Genomic DNA, 18,695 nt, shown 5'->3' with positions numbered 1-18,695 from the left:
TGGATGAACTTTTGTTTAGAACATTGTAGCTTGTGTATGGTGCTTAGGTGGTGTTGTATAGGGAGTGCGAAGGAAAATCAATATGGTATTTGTAGAGTGCAAACTAGTCACCCCTATGGGTGAGTAGAGCTGGGGATCAAAGCGAGAGGTCTGTGCTGCAAAGTGAGATGGACTGGCCGCTGCACCACAGCTGTGTGGAGAATACATTTTGGCGAGGGTGCAGGAGTTGGCTTTATATGGCCCTAAAATAGGAGGCCTAAGTTGTAAGTTATAGGGTGGCTCTAAAAGAGCCCTTGTGTTCATTAGTTGGAGCTACATATAAGTGTGGATGCACAGCTTCAAGTTATTCAGGAAAACTTGGTTTCCCTGATCTGTGAAGTGTACTCCATCACTTCTGTATATATCCGCCATATCAAAACGTATGTTGTTGTTGTATATGGACCCAATTTTGTGGTCTCTGAGGTATGCAGAGACAGCTTTGTTGACTTTTTTCAGAGATTTTACAATCTGAGGACAAAATTGTTTGGACCATTTCCACTCCTGTCTTTGGCATATATTGAAATATACAAAAGTAACATCAATTGTCCAAAGGTGTCCTTCATAAGCATTTCCAAATCTACCCCAGTCAATGTGCCTAGGTCGTTTCCACCACAGTGCACAATCATGAGGTGAGGGTGTTGGAGATGCAAACAGGTTTTAACCAAAGGCAAGAATTGATGTCACTTCAATCCTCTCTGTCCAAACCATTTAATGCCTACATTTTGTAAACCTAGGTCTAAGTCAATACGTCTCTGTTCTGCATACCTCTTGCACCAGAAAACATAGCTATGTCCTACGATCCACACTAGCATTTTGAAGGTATGGCTGGAAGGTATGGAAAGATGTCTGTAGCTCATGCAGTTTCTTCATAGAATAAGAGATATGTTTAAAGATGGGGAACTAGTTTCTTTTCGCATACAAAACGGTGAAGATAGGAGATGAAAAGCATTGTTTTAAAAGTAGGGTGCACATTCTTTTTGTGGAAAAGTATGTTTGTGATTGGTTAAGAAAAAGCAGTTTGTACGTACATATTATAGTACATATTATAGGATAAAATTTGCTCAACTCAACCACACCTGCTACTTGCATTTGGAAGGCACTGTTTAAACTTAAAACAATCGTGAACTTTTAACCTGCACGTGCCATTAAATGTTCAAGAAAATGTTGCAAAAAACTATTGTTAGGTTTAAAAAAAATTGATGAACTTTTAACCTCCACGTGTTGTAGAATGGTCTAGAAAGTGTGTTGATAGAATACGTTGCATTTCTGACTTCAATGTGTACTTGAATATTTAAAAAACTATTTATATGGAAAAGTAGAAAGACAGTAATAGAGAGAATTTTTGAAAGCTAAAAGAATCAAGGAACTATTGTAATTTGTTCTTGATTACCTACTGGCGGTCGACAGTAGGTAGTTTTCACTGTTAACGGTCTGAAAGAGCAGTGTTGCTCAGAGTGGCATGGTGGTGATATAAAATGGTGCTACACTCGGGTATGAAACTGAGAGTCTAAACCGTGAGGTCATTGCTGTAAAGTGATGTGGTCTGGTGTTTGTAGCATACGTGTGCAAGAAGTGTTAGAAGGCGTTTATACCATACAGGGAGTGGGAAGCGAACTACTGACCGCTACTGTATGTTGATAGTATACCGGAAGCGGGAAGCGAAGTAGTTACGCCTACCGGTGTGAAGACTTGGGGATGAAACCGAGCTGATTGCTGGAAAGTGATGAGCTCTGGGCGGTGTAGGATACTAGCCGCTGTAGTACAAGTGTGTAAGTAGTGTTAGTATGCGTTTATAGTATATAGGGAGTGGGAAGCGAACTACTCATCCCTACTGGTTTGAAGACTCAGGGATTAAACCGTGAGCCTAAATTGTGAGCTCATTGCTGTAAAGTGATGTGCTCTGGGCGCTGTAGCATACTTGTGGAAGAAGTGTTAGTTTACTTTTATACAATATAGGGAGTGGGAAGCGAAAGTCTTACCCCTACTGGTGTCAAGACTCGTGGATGAAACTATGAGCTCATTGCTGTAAAGTCATGTGCTCTGTGTAGTATTCCATTGTCGGTCATAGTAGAATGTTAGTATGTAATTCTACTAGAATCTAAGGGGCATATTATCAAGGAACGGCGTTAAAATTATCGACGCTTTAGCGGCAGGAAACTGCCGCTAAAACTGCGATAATGGGCTTGATAATATGCCGTAGAGAATTCAAATAGAAGCCCATGTTAACATGTCGGATACCAAAGTAGTACCTGGGGTGACTTCATGCGTATATGATGTTACGCCAGACGCGGTGCCACAAACTCATTGGATTCGAAATGCGCATCATTTACGAGTTTAGCAATATGGCGGATAGGCTTCGTGTGGTGATGGAGCTCGGTACGCTACCGGTATAGGAGTGCAGTTTTCTACCCCCCCAAAAAAAATATATACATATTTTTGGGGGAAGATATAAAACATTACATGATTTTTAAAGTTAAAAACAAGAAGTATAATAGAGTTCCAAAATATTTTAAAATATAATAGAAAAAATATAGGTTTTATAAACATTAAAATATGAAATTAACATGTAAAAAACCTTTGAAATTCACTGGAAAAACCATAGGTTTCACAGACATTATAGTTAGGAATTAGCATTTAAAAAACCTGTAAAATTCACTAAAAAAAACATAGGTTTCAGGGACGTTATAGTTAGTTGAACATTTGACTCATATAAAACCAGAGAAATTCGCCTGTTATAGTTAGTTGAGCTAACTATAACTCGCGCGCCCGCAATGCACTGCTGATGATGTCACATATTACATCACTCATGACATGGTCAGTGGCATCACTGATGACATCTCAACTTCATGGTAATTTGCATACCCTATTAGCGAAATCGCTAATTTTTTTACTTTAATGCATTGCATTTAAGGAATCTCAATTTGGGATTCCTTAAATGCAATCGCAATTTAAGTAATCTCAATTTAGAGATTACTTAAATTGCGATTTTTGCATTAGGGATGATGCATCCCAAATGAAAAAATACCGGTCGCAAAGGGGCAGATTCTGCGAATCTGCCTGTTTGCGACCGGATTTTCTGTTGATGCATGTGCCTGCTAGTGTTTTATTATCACTCAACTCTGGCTAGAAATGCTTATTCTTTTTTGTCACTGTAGTGACTGACTTGCTGTAAACCATCAACCTTGAGCTAGGCCGTAACTGCTCTCCTAGGTGTACCTAGAAAATCAAGGAGACTTAGACCAACTTTCAGCTCAAGATCTAGTGCTTGGGTCACTGATTTCTATTACACATTTTAGAGTTTTTGGTGATCCAAGCATCTTTGTGTATCAAATAAGACCAATACTGACAGCAGGCTTGCAAACCTAAGCAACTTGTAGATGTTTGTGTCTTCTTTCGCTCCACTCACTTCTGGGAATAATGGCATGGGTATAAATTGCAGAAATTAGCATTTCTAAATAAACAATTACATTTGGAGAATACGTTTACTTGATCAAAATAAATTGCTGAGCATACCTTCACTAAATGAACCATGGCATCTTTGAAGAAAACCATGTCCATGCCTGCTCCCCGAATCATCTCATTAAACATTTGAAGAAACATATTCAGGCGACCTTTTAAGTGATTGTAGGACTCGATTGGCTCGTAGATTTTGGGCATATCAAAGTCTGCATCTTCTGGCTCCTCGCCTGCGTGAGAAAAAGTTAGAAACCACCATTAACTACCCAATACATGACATTCAAGAAAGCTTTTCTTTTCTCCATTCCTGGCCTAGTAATCACCACTTTTTGTAAAGTATATTTATTTGAGGAGGTCATGTTGGCATACATTTAGGCAAGTGTTGGTCAGGAAAAATAATCCATTTTACTGCATCACTCCATCAGTTTTAAAATCTTGCAAAATATTATAACCATGAGCACGCCCAGTGGCATATCCTCTGCTAAGGTGGAGGAGCGCTGCCCCACTGCTCAAAAGGAAAAATAAAATGACAATAACATAACATTATTATCATTTTTTTTTCCTACTGCAGTCAGTGGTGCAACGGGGCTGTCCAGAGCAGAGGGAGGAGTGTACTCCCAAAGTGCTCATGACTGTTTGGCCCGCTCCCCTGGGCTGGCCAAACAGTCACGCATACTTTCCATGTGTCCCACAAGGCTGCATTACACAGCCTTGTGAGGATTGTACGACCATGTTGCTCTAGCTTACTTTTCTCATAAGACGTGAAGAGTGGCACTATTAAGCCAGCAATTATTGCCAGCAAACATCGAGTGGGACTTGCCACTACATTGTAACCCAATGTTTTAAGCCCTCACATGATCTTTTTATCTGCAAAGCCAAAACAAATTAAACTGGCTCAATATGCAAAAATGATTTTTGTCTGTTTACATAGTAAGCTTGGTTTGAGAGGAAGTTACACAATAATTTAAGAATCAAGTGTACCCCCTTTTTCCTTCTTTTTTTTATTTTTGATAACTCTCTTTATTAGTTTGCCTGGCATTGATGCAATTTGGACAGAAGTGCACTGGATTCCTGCTATCCAGGTCCACAGTGCCAGATCGCTTTCCCTAAAACTGTTATGTGCGCATTGCTTCGAGCGCGCAAATAACCCATGTGATGTATTATGTTCTGCTGATCATCACACAGAGCTCATGCTGCCAGAAGTAACTCGAAAACTACCACTCCCATGAGCACCGCCCATAAAGGAGGAAGCGGTGCTCGCCTCCGCATCGGAAATTCTTCATCCTCGCAGTGTTGTTGGCATCCAGAGTTCCGGAGAGGTCTGGTAAGGGTGCGCTGCACCGACCCCCTCTACTCTTGTTGTTTTTCATTGTGACCTGATACCTTCCCGTGCTCCGCTGGTGAGCGTTTCGCTCGTGCGGAGGGAGGCTTGTTCTGTTGAACTTTAACAGACGCGGTACTGTTTACCTTTGTGCTCAACGAGCAATCCACGCGGCTGTGACTTTGCTCTCATCACGCCGTGTAGAACTATTCCTTGCTATTAAACGCGATCATTCCTTGACTAGAGGTTCATTGTGACTTTACCAACTATTTGGAAGTCGGGGTCTCTCACCTACCCTTCTCATTGGTTCTACATCGTGTTTTGGATATAATGGTGGTTTAACCATTCAAGTGGATTGGGACATCAAAGATTGTCTTATATACTTGCACATGATTCTGGAGTAAAGATTGATGTACTATTTCTTCTTCTGGCTCTATTTAACAGGGGTTATAAGGAGTGGTATAGGACTACGCTCTATCTCTGTGAAGCATAGTGGAGTCTAGCAAAAGTAAGTCCTGTAAATATTTGGGTGCTTGCTGCTATGCATTGTTAAATTACAGTCTAACAGCCCACGAGCAGAAATTACTTTTACGATTTCTAACGCTTAGACATCTGTGTCACCAATATTGTTTTACATGGTCATCAAGACATAAGTTTGGAACTTACGCTAAAAAAAGATATGATACCTTTCAAATGTAATGAAAGGGAGCCATTAAAAGGACCACATTTACAACATTTTAATTATACAATGTGCATGTAAAATACTCGTTAGAGATAAGCATGCCACTTCCCTCAAAATTCAGCAAGCTTGCGGGAATATAAACCCCATCAACATCAGTGGAACATAAAAGAGGAATGTGCAAATCAAAAGTAGACAATTTAGTACTTTGGGATTAATGTGATCCCAATATTAACAACCCCAATGCATTAACCCCAGGTTCATCAAGTCCTCCTCCCATTCATTACTTGTGGAGATAACCATCTCCTTAACCATATTCGTAGTCTCCGTCCGGCTGCTAGGCTGTTTGGGCACAAGTTGTGCTGGTGTGCCTGCTGCTTGGGATGTTTCCGGCCGGCCTTTGCAGCTGGATCACCAACTCTCCTGGTTGCTTCCGGTTTGCAGGGCGCGTCTTCCTGATGGCTGGGACGCGGTGTGGAGGCTGCTTGGCAACTCGGGCCGTGCTGATGATGCCCTTGGCCTGCCTGGTTGCCGGTGACGTAGCCTTCTGCCTCGGAGCTCTGGCTCGGTTTCCTGATGGTTGGGACAGTCAGAAGACACAATGTGAAGCGTGCTTGGCAGCTCGGTGGTACTGGTGGTGCCCCCTGGCCTGCCTAGTTGCCGGTGAGCCAGTGTCTTCTGCCCAGGCGCTCTGGCTTTTGGTGCAAGCCTGGGCTGGCTGGTGGGACTGTGGTGATGGCATGGCATTGTGGTCCAGAGTCTGCCGGCCCTGGGGGTTAGTACAGCGTAGAGGTTTACCTTTCCTTTTGTGTTACTGTTTGCTGCTGTGGAACCAGGGTCTGTAAGGTCTGGTGTTTCATGATGTCCCTGACTGCCTGGTTGCCGGGAGGTAAGTGTCTCTGCCCTGGCGCGTCTTTATGATGGCTGGGCCACTTGGAGGACGTGCTGTGAAACCTGCTTGGAGGGTGGGTTGTGCTGGTGGTACCCCTGGCCTGCCTGGTTGCTGGTGGGATGATGGCTTCTGCCCGGGCTTTCTTTGCACTGTCATCTAGCAATGTTTCCGCCTGCTATGTCACTGGTCCCTCTGTGGCTGGGTTCGTGTCCCAGCTGTGGGGGAGGTGTCTTTGCACCTTTTTTCGTCTGGTGCTTGGTCTGGATGTATTGGACTTGGTCTGTTGATGTTCCTGCCCTCCTTCCTGCTGGGTTTCCCTGTGCTGTAGCTCGGAGGTCGGGATGTGCCCTTCAGTGTCCCTGGTTCCTCCTCCTCCAAGGGTTGTGTCCCACCTCTGCAGAACTGTGTTGTTGGTCCTACTGTCAGCCATGGGTGCATTGTATTCCTTGGTGGTGCTCTCCTGCTTGTTCTTCTTCATCTCTGTTGGGTGCTGGTGGTACTGTCTGCTGTTGGTGTCAGGGCTTGGGGCTCTTCAGGGGCTTTTGGCTGCTCTGCTGCGTCCTGGGTCCGGTTCTGGCCTGTCGCCTTCTGGCCTCTGCTCCCTCGGTGGTTGTACATCTGTGTATCCTCCGGACTGTCTTCCTTATGTGGTGATGTCACCACTGTGTGTTCTCTGCCCCTGTCTCCTGCTTGGGTGCCTCCTAATTTGGGGGGGCTTGCCTCCAAGGGGTGTGTCCGGCGCTGCCCTTGGTGTCTGAGAGGGCATCTTTTGGGTGTCTGCCTGGGGTTTTTCTTCCTTCCCTTCCTCTTCTTGGCACCTTTCTTGGGTGTGTGGGGTCCAGCAGGTCTGTGCCTGGGGTGGCTGGGGCCTGGGCCATTGTTATTCCCCTTCCGTTTTCTTCTGCACCTGCTTTCCCCAGTGCAAGCTGGGTCGTGAAGTGGCCGTCCTCGTGTGGGCTGCTTGTCTTCTGCCCTGGCTGTCCACCTGCTTTTTGCGGGTTTAGTCTCTGGGGCCTTGGTTGTGGCTAGTTCAGGTGGCTTTTTTTCTGCCTTTGGGGGTTGGTGTTTTTCTGGTGTCAGGTCGTCTGGTTCTGTCTCTCTCTTCCCAGGTCTGTTGGGGCACCGTGTTAGTGGCCTTGTTGCTCCCATGCCGGGGGCGGATGTGCCGGCCTTTTTGGTGTCGGGTTTTCTGCTTCAGCTGTTTGCGCAGTGCAGGGGCCTTCTGCCTCAGGTCCCTTCTTCCTGGGGCAATTGGTGGTGGCCCTGTGGCCGGCTTGGGGGTGGACACCTGGGCTTCCTCAAGTCGCTGGCCTGGGTGTTGCAGGCTGTTTGGCCTTCTAGTCTTGTGGTCCGACTTTCTGGTGGCCGGCGGTGGTTCCTACTCCTGTCTCTGCTGGCGGGTCTGTGGTTCCGTCGGTTGGCTACTTGGGGGCCTGTGTGGCACTCTGCTCGTCTCCCCTGTCCTTGGGGTTCTGGCGTGGTGCTTTTTTTCCTGCTGAGATTTTGGCCTGGGGGCAACTGGCGGTTTGTGTCCAGGGTTGCTCTGGTGCTGGCGTGGTTGTTTGTCTTGGCCCTTCTGAGGTTGGTGTTGGGACTCGCTGGGGGTGGTTCCTGGGTGTTGTCCTTTGCCCTCCAGGCCAGTTGGTCAGCTGGGTTTTCGGCTGGGTGTTTCCCCTTTCTGGTTTGGGCTGGTTGGCACAGTGTCCCATGGCCCTCATCATGGTTGTTAGGTCTGGGGTGTGCGGTGGCTGGTTGTTGTTTGTGTTGTTCGGCTTGTGTCTGGTGGCCGGTGGGCTTGGCCGCCTCCAGCGCTATTTTCCGCCTTCGGCAGATGTTTGGGTTTGTGGTTGGGGTCGTCATCCTTGGTGTGTGTGTTGTTTGGGGCTGAGTTTTCCCTGGTGTGCCCGTTTGGTTTGGTTTTCCCCTACTCTCGTGGCCTTGTTTGCCGCACCCCTCTCGTTGTCCTCTCAGGTTTGAGTCCTGGTCTGGTTCAGACCAGTTCAGGGTCTGGTTCTGTCCGCCTCTTGGGGGTGTCTTTCCTTGACCTGGGTCCTGTGGCTGACTTCTTTCCTGGTGGGGTATTGCGCTTTGCTGGGTTCTGACCTTTGGGTCTCCTCCTGCTATTCCATGTATGGGTGGGGTTTTTGTTTCTGGCTGCCTGGTCCTCCTGTTTGGTCTTTGGGCAGCTGCGGTTTCTGGTGCTTCTCGAGAATGCCTCCTTCGGGCCGTGGTGGTACCTTTGTTGGGTGGGGTTCCGTGGGTTGTGCCCCGGTGTCCCCTGCAATCTTTGTGAGTGCCTCTGGTCTTGCCCTTTTGGCCTGTCCCTGTGCCCCGATTCCGGTTCCTTCTTCTTGCCGTCTGGGTGCTTTGATGGTCGTCCTGTGTTGGCGCTGGTGGTTGGTGATGGACGTTCTTGCCATGGGGCCTGGTCCTCCGCTGGGGTTTTCGGTGGCAGTGGTGTCCTCTGGGCTCGGGGTTACTTGGTCAGTCAGGTTGGTGGGGGCTTGCTCTTTGGTCAGTGCGTCCTCCCTTCCTTGTTTGGTCTGTGTGGTCCTGCCTTTGGCTGGTCCTCTGGGGGTGTGCCTTGGACCCTTTGGAGGCCCTCTCCTCCTTTTTTTGGCCTGGTCTGCTGTGGACCACCCCTGTGGTGGTGGGGTTTGTCCTGTTGTCTGCCCTGTTGCTCTTGGTTTCTTGGTTGAAGGGGTAGGCTTATGGGTCCCCACTGCTGCCCCTCAGCTCTCCTCTGAGGTTGGTTGTGTGGCCTTTCAGCATCGTTGGGCGTTCCTTCCATTGTCTGTTTTGGCCCGCTCTTTGTCGGTTCTGCTGCTGTGTCTCTGGGGTGGCGGTTTGGCGGCCCTGGGCATGATGGCCTTCTGGCCCTGTGGGTGCCTGTATGGGCTTTTTTTGCCCTGTGGGATGCTTGGCCTGTTCTGCTCCTCCTTGTTCCTGTTTTTTCTGGTGGTATGGTTGCTTTGGCCGCCGTTTCCCTTCTGAGTATTGGCCTGTTGGCCTTAGGGTCTCTGTGGTGTACACCTCTTTTCCAGCCTTGTTTTTGTTTGTCCTTGCCTTATCACCTTCATGGTGGTTTCTGAGCTGGCTCCCTTCAGCTTGGTGGTTTTGGATGTTGAGGGCGCTGGGGCCAGGGTGACCTGCTTGTCGTTTTCTGTTGGTTGGCTGACTCCTAGGTGCCGGTGGTGGTTCTCCTTTTTCTGGGGCCTGTTTTGTGTCCCTCTTGGTCTGCCCCTGGCTTTGCTGGGCGTTTGGCCTCTTTGGGGCTTCTTGTGTCTGTGGTCTCCTTGCTGTCCTTCTGTGAATCGCGGTCGCTGATGATTCTTTTTCGGGGGGCTTCTCTTCCATTGTTGGCTGGGGGTGTTCCCAGTGTGGGATGGCTGCCCTCTGGGTCACGGCTCTGTGGGCTTTGACAAGGTGCATCTATTTGAAAATGTTAATTTCTATAGGGACCAATGAGTGACGTCCAAATAGATCTGTGGTGTTTAAATCACTGAGAATGTCATAGGAAAGTTTAAGAGTGTCGTGAGTAAAGGTTATTGAGCATGTTTGGAAATTCTAATATTTGTTAAGTGGCACATCCAATTAAACTTGTACCTTTTATCGTTGACATACAAACATTGGTGCAGACTGACAAAGTACACTAAGAGTACTTTATAGCCCCGACAATTAACATATTTAGTTACATTCTAGCCTGCCACTACCACTGCCACAGGTATAATCTGGATTAAAATTTCTTAAAAACTAGATAGCCCATATTTTTTAGGTACACTCCACTGGGAAATAGGAGCTAACCCCACAGAATTAACACACTCGTGCATAACACTCACAAGCTTTTCACACACAAATTACAAACTAGAACAGTGCTTCCCAAAGTTTTCAGAACAACCCACTTTTTAGAAAAACAAACTTTTGCGAACTGCGTAGCTCTAAAGGACTTGGGGCGGGTGATGTTTTAATATAATAAATAAAGTATTGTGTGGTAGTGCATTGTTATTTGCAGACAGTACATTTTCCAGTGAAACTGTCACCAAATTTGCACAGACACACAGTTTTGTAGATAAAACTATATTGCACACAAATGATAATGTTTGGGAAATGGGTTTCAGTGAAAATGTATTATTTGTGCAACATTAAGTAAAGTTTCATATTTAGCTCCGGCCCTACTAAAATCTTTGTTTCCATCACACTTCAGGATTACAAACAGAAGTGTGCTTCATTTTGCTTTCCGAACTGCTGAATGTCTACAGTTCATTTTCAGGTATTTACGTTTAGTTGTGAGTTAGGAACAAATTACATTCTCCAGTTTTCCTTTCACACTTAATGTACCCCAGCAGGATTGTCACATAATTCACTTTCTTTTTCTTTTTTTGACTTTAAAGTGAGAGGAGTTCATGAACTCCAGCCTTCATTTAAAAAAACATAATCAGCAGAAAACATAGCCTGATATTTGACATCTGTCTTTGAAAAGCAGCAAATGTGACACAATAAATACAGAATTTAAATCTTTATTTATTGTCTGGGCTTTGGAGACCCACCAAATATTGGCTCGCGACCCACAGTTTGGGAAACACTGAACCAGACACCTTCCTAGCTTCAGCCCTCTGTCCCATTATCCCGAGACTAAAACAGCTCCACTGAGGTGACTGAGCACTTCACATTAGCCTGCAGCACACATCTTCAAACACTTACCATCTCTAGAAGACAATTCAACCATCACCCTAGAGACTATCTATACAAAGCAAGTTTGGTCAATCTAACCAGCGCAACAATCTACTGTTCTTACATTTCAACCATTATTATATCCTTTACAAACCCAACAACAGCCATTATTCACAACCTCCATCCCAACACTAAAGATGCATATGCACTCCAACCCTCAGAGATGGAGGAAATCCCATACCCTGTAAAAAAAAGGACATATATAATTACATAACACACTGATGACCGTAGTCCTTGATGTGGTCCAATCGACATACTATAATGCCCTCATCAACTCCCTAAAGCTACACTCTCAGAAACAATCCTGCTCCTTAAACTCGCTCATCTTAACTCCAGCAAGACCATTTTGTCCAGTCTCACTGGTAATGATTTATCATCCTATTTCTGGTCTAATACTTAAACCTCAACTATAAGCAACACCGTTTGATGCCTCCTCAAGCCCACACCAAACTCATACTCCCTGCCTCAATCCACTACCTATACCATCCAAGACAACCCGCTTACCCTGACATCAATAGAATTGATTTTCATTCTCTGCTCCACAAACCTATCACTTATTTTCGATCTCTTCTGAACAGTAAAACCCCAAGTCATATCTTCTTCAGAACGGACTCTTTCACTGCAACAATTTAATCAGAGTCGTCAAATTTGCTGTTGGCTTCCCTCTACTGAATAAACTGATTTCAGACGTCTTAGACCAGTTAAATATGTAAAGTATATGTACTTGTTTTTTACTCCACACATACAGAAAGGCTAGTGTCCCAACGACTCCCCAAAGTACCTGTTATCTTTCAATCTATTATATGATCTTTACTTTAGTTTCCTTAAATGTCACTCCTTGAACATTGTTCTCACTCAGGTCTGAAACTTCCTTAGGTTTGTGTATCACAAACACTTCCATTCTTTTCTCATTTCCCTCTTCCTATTGGTGGCCTTTGGCACTGTCTGCCACTGTTTCGTGCTTTAAACCACTGCCTCCATTGGCATATTGCGCAAAGGAAAACTTCTCCGACTGCTATTTGTTTGTTTCCTAGTGCTCATTAGTGCCAAATTTCCTACCAACTGGTGTCTCCCTGAGGCTGAGTAAATGGCGCTCTCCTCTTCTCACTTTACATAATTTACCTTGGAGACAACATTTCTTCCTTTGTAGTTCTGATATAATTTATCTGTGAAAAATGTTCAGATAATTGTATAATTTTTTTTCCGCTCTTACAAACAAAAAGTTTAGGCTAACTGCACTCTGTGGGGCAAATTTACAAAGAAGTGGCCGCACTCCGTCACTTCCGAAACGCAAGGCTGCACTATATTTACGTCAATATGGTGCAGCCCTGCGTTTCCCCCTGCGCTGGCACTAAATTTAGCAGCCTAGTGCCAATGCAGGCACCCTTACACCATAGTACAAAGGTGTCTGCGTTGAGGGGAATATTGTTTATGTGCAGGAAGGTCTCCCTTCCTGCAAATAAACTATCTTTAAATGGCGTTTAGAAACTTGTATGTGTTCTGCTTAATGCAGCACACATAGAAGTTGTAAAACGTAATTTTTATGCAGGAAGGTGAGCCTTCCTGTACATAAACAATCGATGGCAATTTACTGTTTCTATGTGTGCTGCACATCGCAGCACACATGGAAACAGCAAAAGTGAGGAGAAATAAATAATTTCTCATTGTTTCGCCTGTTTGGGACCAGGTTTTACCTGGTCTTAATTTTAGCACTGCCTCCTATTTACGCCACCCTTGTAAATAGGGGCAGCATCAAAATCAATGGGTGTTGCGGTGGAACGCCCACCATAACACCCATTGCCCTCCTCTTTTACGCAAAGTACAGCATAAAACTGTGCCTTATTTACTAGGCAGCGTGAAGTGGCTTAACGTTGCCTTGTAAATAAGGCGAGCCCCTATCACCACCACAACGTCGTGGTGACGATAGGGGCTTGTAAATATGCCCCAATGTTCTTATGCTCAATTCTACAAATACTGACATCACCTACTTGCCGGCAGCATCTGCGCCTTTTAAACTTGGATTTCCAACCATAACCTCTCCTGTGTATCTCTCCCGTGTGACACCCACCCCAGAACACCAAGACTCTGGTGTCTGGAGCCCAAAAACACCAAATGGAGTGAGTTTTATCCCTTAGTTACGTGAGTCGCCCTCTGCACGTTTTGACTCCCTGTCTAGGGAATGTTTTGTAATGTTTTCTACCACCAGTCTCTCTTCTAGCCGTGATTGTAGTCCAGTCTCTCTTTTAACCACGCTTTTTAACCACGGGTCAGACTATATTTACAGTTTGATCACTAGATGGACAACTGATATGAGGATGTTGGGGTGTTTTGACCTGTCTGCAAGATGGAAGTATCTAGTGACTACATACTGTTTTTTCATGTCATCCTCCTTGTGTAGGTTACCACTAGGATTGGCGGGACTTCGCGCTCGCATCCATGAAGTGTGGTAGGTAGGAGTCACCTTTTCTGCCGCCACCACCATGTGTAGATAGTAACACTAGGTGCTGATGAAATGCAATGGATCAGTATTGACCGCTATGCATGAAACATGTTGACCACACTATATGAGATGAGCCAGGCTCCACTGAACCATAGAGCCAGAGAGCGGCCACTCAGTTTGCTTTTAAGAAGGTGGATAACCACCCCAATAAAGAGTTTATTTGGATTATCCAACCTTTTTTAACATCACCCACCCACACCACATCTACATTTTTCTTTACGGCCCTCACACCCACGCACTATACGGCAGGAACAAAAGATCCCTGCTAAAGAGCCCCTTTATGGGTACCCGTCGGGTATTGCAGCGCCGACCCGACGAGGAGCAAGTCCACATGATGAAGCATGGCACCTAGCTTGCTGGGTGTGTGAGGACTCTAGTTCCGACTAGGAGGACTTCCCTCCCCTAATCCCTTCATACGTTGTCCGCCCTGGGGAACAGCGTACCTTACATGTTAAGCATTGACTGGGCACGTATGCTGGACCCCGTTAACAAGCCCTATAGTCCCCCGTCTTTGCTAGAGAGACCCACCCCAGAAGCCAGAAACCTTGGGGCACAATTTAACTGCATTATGAGGCTTCAATCATTCATAAAACTACATCTGCAGAGGCCAGTTTCAACTGAGCAATATCAGGAAAACCTGACAATAACTCTGCTTCAAAGTTGCCCTGTCCCATATCAATCGGCATGCCTTCCATCAGGATGACTACTACATTAGCTTACGGCTGGTTGTCCCCCAATATTCTTTCTAACCCTTTGATAAGATAACATATTTTAACACTCAGACACTATTGAAGATATCAAAACACACACCTGACCCCACTTATATCAAGTAGGAGGGCTGACTGGCAGTTCAGTAGTAGTGTGGAAACTCCTGTGTGTGTGTTTAGGAAAATAAATGGCACAGATTCTCTTTGTACATGCCACACTACAACCTGCAACCTCCGTCTCTTTACCCAGCCTCTCCTTCCATGGCATCCTCTAGGTCAGGATTTAAGCTTCTTGGTGCAAGTCTAGAAAGACCACCCCACTCCAGCACAAACACTCTGGCTCGTCATGAATTTAGACGAGAAGTCAGATCACACTGTCATGCCTCTTGAATGACCAAACATTGGGGACATATGCATTCATCTGTAGATGTGAATGTTTATACTTATTTTTTATATTGTACTGTATGAATTCTTTTATCATTTCTTAAGCTTTATCTAACCATCACATCTACATTGTGTAGTATCGGTGTAAACTACGTAATGGAGGAGGGCTATTGATCTTTAAATAAAGTCAAATACAAAAAGGTATAAGTGTGCATAGCTAACAACCTTCAGAAATCATTTTATTTTAGGCACAAGCATGAATCACAAGAAAACAAAGGTACTGCATGTACGGGGAGAAATATACAAATTGTAAAATTGAGGAATACATCAGAAGGATAGTAATTAAATAAACTCTTTCAGCAAGCAAAACATTAATCATGTACATTGTACAGACAAGCAGTTCCTAGAATTTTGACTTCTGTGGACCCCCGCTGAATCACTTGTGGAAGCCTGGGTCCCCTGTCTAAGCAATCCCTTTGTTTTGAAACTCAAAATAAAACAAGAAAATACAGAACCGAGTATCCACCAAAACATTACACAATTTGCAAAATAAGGTATTTAAATTATGCACCAAAAAAACAAAAATCTGAAGTTTAATTTTAATGGGAAGGTTGGAGCTGTTCAATATTTGGCTTCAAACCTATGTTTGCAAGTCTTTGTAAATATGAGTTTGCATCAAAATATATGGGTGGGTGTACAGGAATACCCATGCTCCACCCATGTAACACCTACCTAAGTCAAGGTAACCAAACGCAGCTTTATGCACTACGTTGTTACTTATTAAAAAAAACCTTGCAAATCAGGCGGTACATGGCTTTGTAAAACCCAAAATAGATTTTGTGTCGGTTCATGTGAGAGGCTGGCCTGGTATATGATGTACACTTATGTAAGTGGACACCTTTGACCAGTTCAGACAACCCTTATGGTGATTTAAGAGGTCTTCGACAACCTTAGAAAGCTCTCTAAGTGGTAGCTGTGGAAAGCTGCCTTCAGACTTAGTCCAGAAGGTGTGTAAAGCAGCTTGTTTTACCAGAATGCCATCCTTTAGTATAGATTAAGTGAACAGAACCACACCAAGTATTTATAAAAATATGTATTTATTATATAATACTCTTTAGAATATTCAAGTATCTCTAACATGGAGATAAACACAATGCACACAATATTTAGCAAACACACAGTAAATAGCATGAAATACACAGTGGCCCCAGGGGGAGACCAAAGTAAATACTAAGAAAGTGGTATAAGAACCACGACTCGAGTCAAGACAGTGTTGAGAGGACGTAGAATTGCTGGGACTCGAAGGAATCACCCAAGGTGAGTAGATAAGGACCCAACGGAGAGCGTGTGCAGTGTAGGAACACAACCGCGTGCTCCATAAAAGTCTATGTGCAAGTTGTGGTTGGATTTTTAAAAGATTAAGGACTCTTCCCAGTGGACCCTGAAGAAACACCATGGAAGACAGGAGGTTGGAGAGCCACCCCACCCGTGAATAGCCTAGTACCCAAGTTACCTACACAAGGGAAGCCGGGTGCATACGTGTGAAGTGGTATTGGAAACCGCCATCGAACCAAATGGAGGACTTTGAGAAAGTGCCACTGCTGGAAAAGGAGAAAGTGTCCGTGGGAATCCAAACCAGGATTCTTGAAGAGAAGTACCTGAAAGCAAAGGGGAGAGAGTCTATGTCACTCGGGAGTGACCAGGAGACTTGGAGAGGAATGCCCTCTGATGTTGGGTGCTTCAGGGAAGTTGACGGTAACCTTGACTCTGCAGCTGTGGGGACCAGGCGATGCTGAGGAAGACCAGGACCCGGATACGAGCTGTCCCACGAGGATGTCGAGTGCTGAGGGGTCAGTGTCCAGCAGGAGCACCAAAAAGCCTTGGCAAATGCAACCCACGCAGGAAGTCAAGAAGGTGCACGGTTGTGAACAGCAAGGTCCAGGCGACTCACCACAAGCAGGGGATTCAGGGCAGGCCCCAAGCAATCAGGGGAGCCCAAGGAAAACAAAGGTGACCCTCAAATGGACCTAGAGGCCGGAGGCACAGGAGCCACGAGAGGCCCTCGAGCAGCTCACCAAAAGAAGCAGGCCAGGGTGGCTGCAGATCTTGGTGGAAGAAGTTGCCGGAGGTTGGGGCTAGTTAGAGCCCAGTGCACTTGTCGCAAAGTTGCCAACAAGCATTTGCAAAAGTACGGGGTGCATAGGGGTTCGGTTAATGAAGCCCCCAGGAGCGATTCTAACCTCAAACTCGGAGAGAGGACAGCTCAGGTCTCGAGAAACATAGAAAACCACCACCTGTGTGGTTGAACCCTTCGAAGTCCACAGGAGCTCGGGATCAGCAGACTGGTCAGCAGGGTTGAGGTGCCTGCGAATGCAGGGAAGTGACTCCTTCACTTCAAGAGAGATTCTTTCAAGTATGGCGCACAGGCACAGACAATGCAGCAGACTGAAAGGGAGACGAAGGCAGGCCCAAACGAAGTCCAGAGTGCCCAGACGGTAGAAGTGCAGTGGTTTCAGTTCTGAATCTTATCCCACAACAATCTAGGGACCTACACCCACGTAAGACCTTAAGTACCCTAGGCAAAGGGTTGGGAAGGTTCAGGGGCAGGGGGAAGGTTACTTCCATGTCCTTTGTCCAGTTTCACGCCAGAGCCAACGGCTCCCAGAACTAGTTTAAACTGGACTATGCACAGGGACACCAAATGCACCCCTCATGCAGACTTTCAGGCGCTGGTAAGCGCACCCACCCGGTCCCAATACACTAAATCCTATCTGGAAGGTGGTCACACCTCCCTGTGACAGGATGCCTATTGTTCCACCTTCCTCTGCTCGAGCTTGGCTCAGCAGCAGGAGGGCAGAAAGGTGTCTTTGGTCGTCAGCAACCATTTTGTGCTGTCCGGGACTAGAAGGTAGGCACTGGGAACACTGAGAGCCTAACGGAGGGCTCTTACAGTACTTGGAATCATACCTCCCACACCATTTACGGTGTGGGGGTATGATACCAACATGTTTGATACCAAACATGATAGGATTCGGCGCAGCTGTTTTCGTGATAGTTAACGTGTAATTACGCGGTGCCCCTTTATATAGTATATTGCTGCTTCACTGACAACCTGGGAGAATGGACTCTGTAGGCTGAAAGGGTGTCCTGCTCATGCAGGGGCATCCTCTCACTTAGAACCAAGCACCCTGCCTTCAGGATTGCAAAGGCCTGTTATGGGGGGGGGGGGCTTATAGGTTTTAAGTGCAGTGGCCCTTAGATGTAGTAACCTCTATCTTTAGTAGGTGCTACATGCACCAATTTACACAGGCTGCAATGACATGCCTGTAGTTCCATTTTGAATGGCCTCTCATGGGTGGCATAATAGATGCTGCAGCCCATGGGAGACCGCTGGGGTACATGGGTACCATATACTATACATGGGTACCATATACTAGGGACTGACATGGGTACCCCAGTATCTTATCTGGGATGTACCCAAGTACTGAACAAACCAATTTAGGGAGAAAGTAGATAGACTGTGGCCCTGATTAGCAGGATCCCAGTCAGACAAATCGAAACACAGCTTAGCACCAGGCAAAAGTGGGGGTAACCATGTAGAAGGATCATACCTTACTACAGTGCTGCAACAAAAAAGTGACGCAGCTCCGACACAAAATCTTAGAATATCTGAGGTTTCATGTTCAGCCTCTGATTTCCAATTTCTTCACATTTACCAATAGTTTAAAAGCTTTTCACTTTGCTTTTTAAGGTGTATATACATTATTCGTCTGCTAAAATTATTTAATCTCCTAACCAGCCGCGGACCCCCTAACTAGGCCTCACATACCCCAAGGGATCCGCAGACTACAGGTTAAAAACCTCTGGTCAGTCAGTCAATATCTTAATTCAGCTGTTGCCATAAAAGAACACTTCAACAACCTCTGGTATCTATATTATACTACCGAGTAATTTATAAAGTTAACACATTATTTTCTGTCCGTCCA

At 45.6% G+C, this 18,695-nt stretch overlaps 1 protein-coding gene and 1 long non-coding RNA gene across 2 annotated transcripts in view; one reads left to right on the top strand and one right to left on the bottom strand.

The window, feature by feature from the left end:
- DNAH5 (dynein axonemal heavy chain 5) overlaps window positions 1-18,695 on the bottom strand; it is a 5,853,083-nt gene that overhangs the window by 2,032,127 nt on the left and 3,802,261 nt on the right. The window contains exon 52 of the mRNA XM_085606747.1: window positions 3,553-3,725. Coding sequence (XP_085462873.1) covers window positions 3,553-3,725 — 173 coding nt within the window. The remainder of the gene's footprint in view (window positions 1-3,552; window positions 3,726-18,695) is intronic.
- LOC146822584 (uncharacterized) overlaps window positions 4,745-18,695 on the top strand; it is a 45,882-nt gene continuing 31,931 nt past the window's right edge. The window contains exons 1-2 of the long non-coding RNA XR_014961802.1: window positions 4,745-4,819; window positions 5,261-5,324. This is a non-coding gene — a long non-coding RNA (uncharacterized LOC146822584). The remainder of the gene's footprint in view (window positions 4,820-5,260; window positions 5,325-18,695) is intronic.

Source organism: Triturus cristatus, chromosome 5_2 (genome assembly GCF_964204655.1).
Source record: "Triturus cristatus chromosome 5_2, aTriCri1.1, whole genome shotgun sequence".
Lineage (NCBI taxonomy): Eukaryota > Metazoa > Chordata > Amphibia > Caudata > Salamandridae > Triturus > Triturus cristatus.
This window is presented reverse-complemented; position numbering and strand designations above follow the sequence as displayed.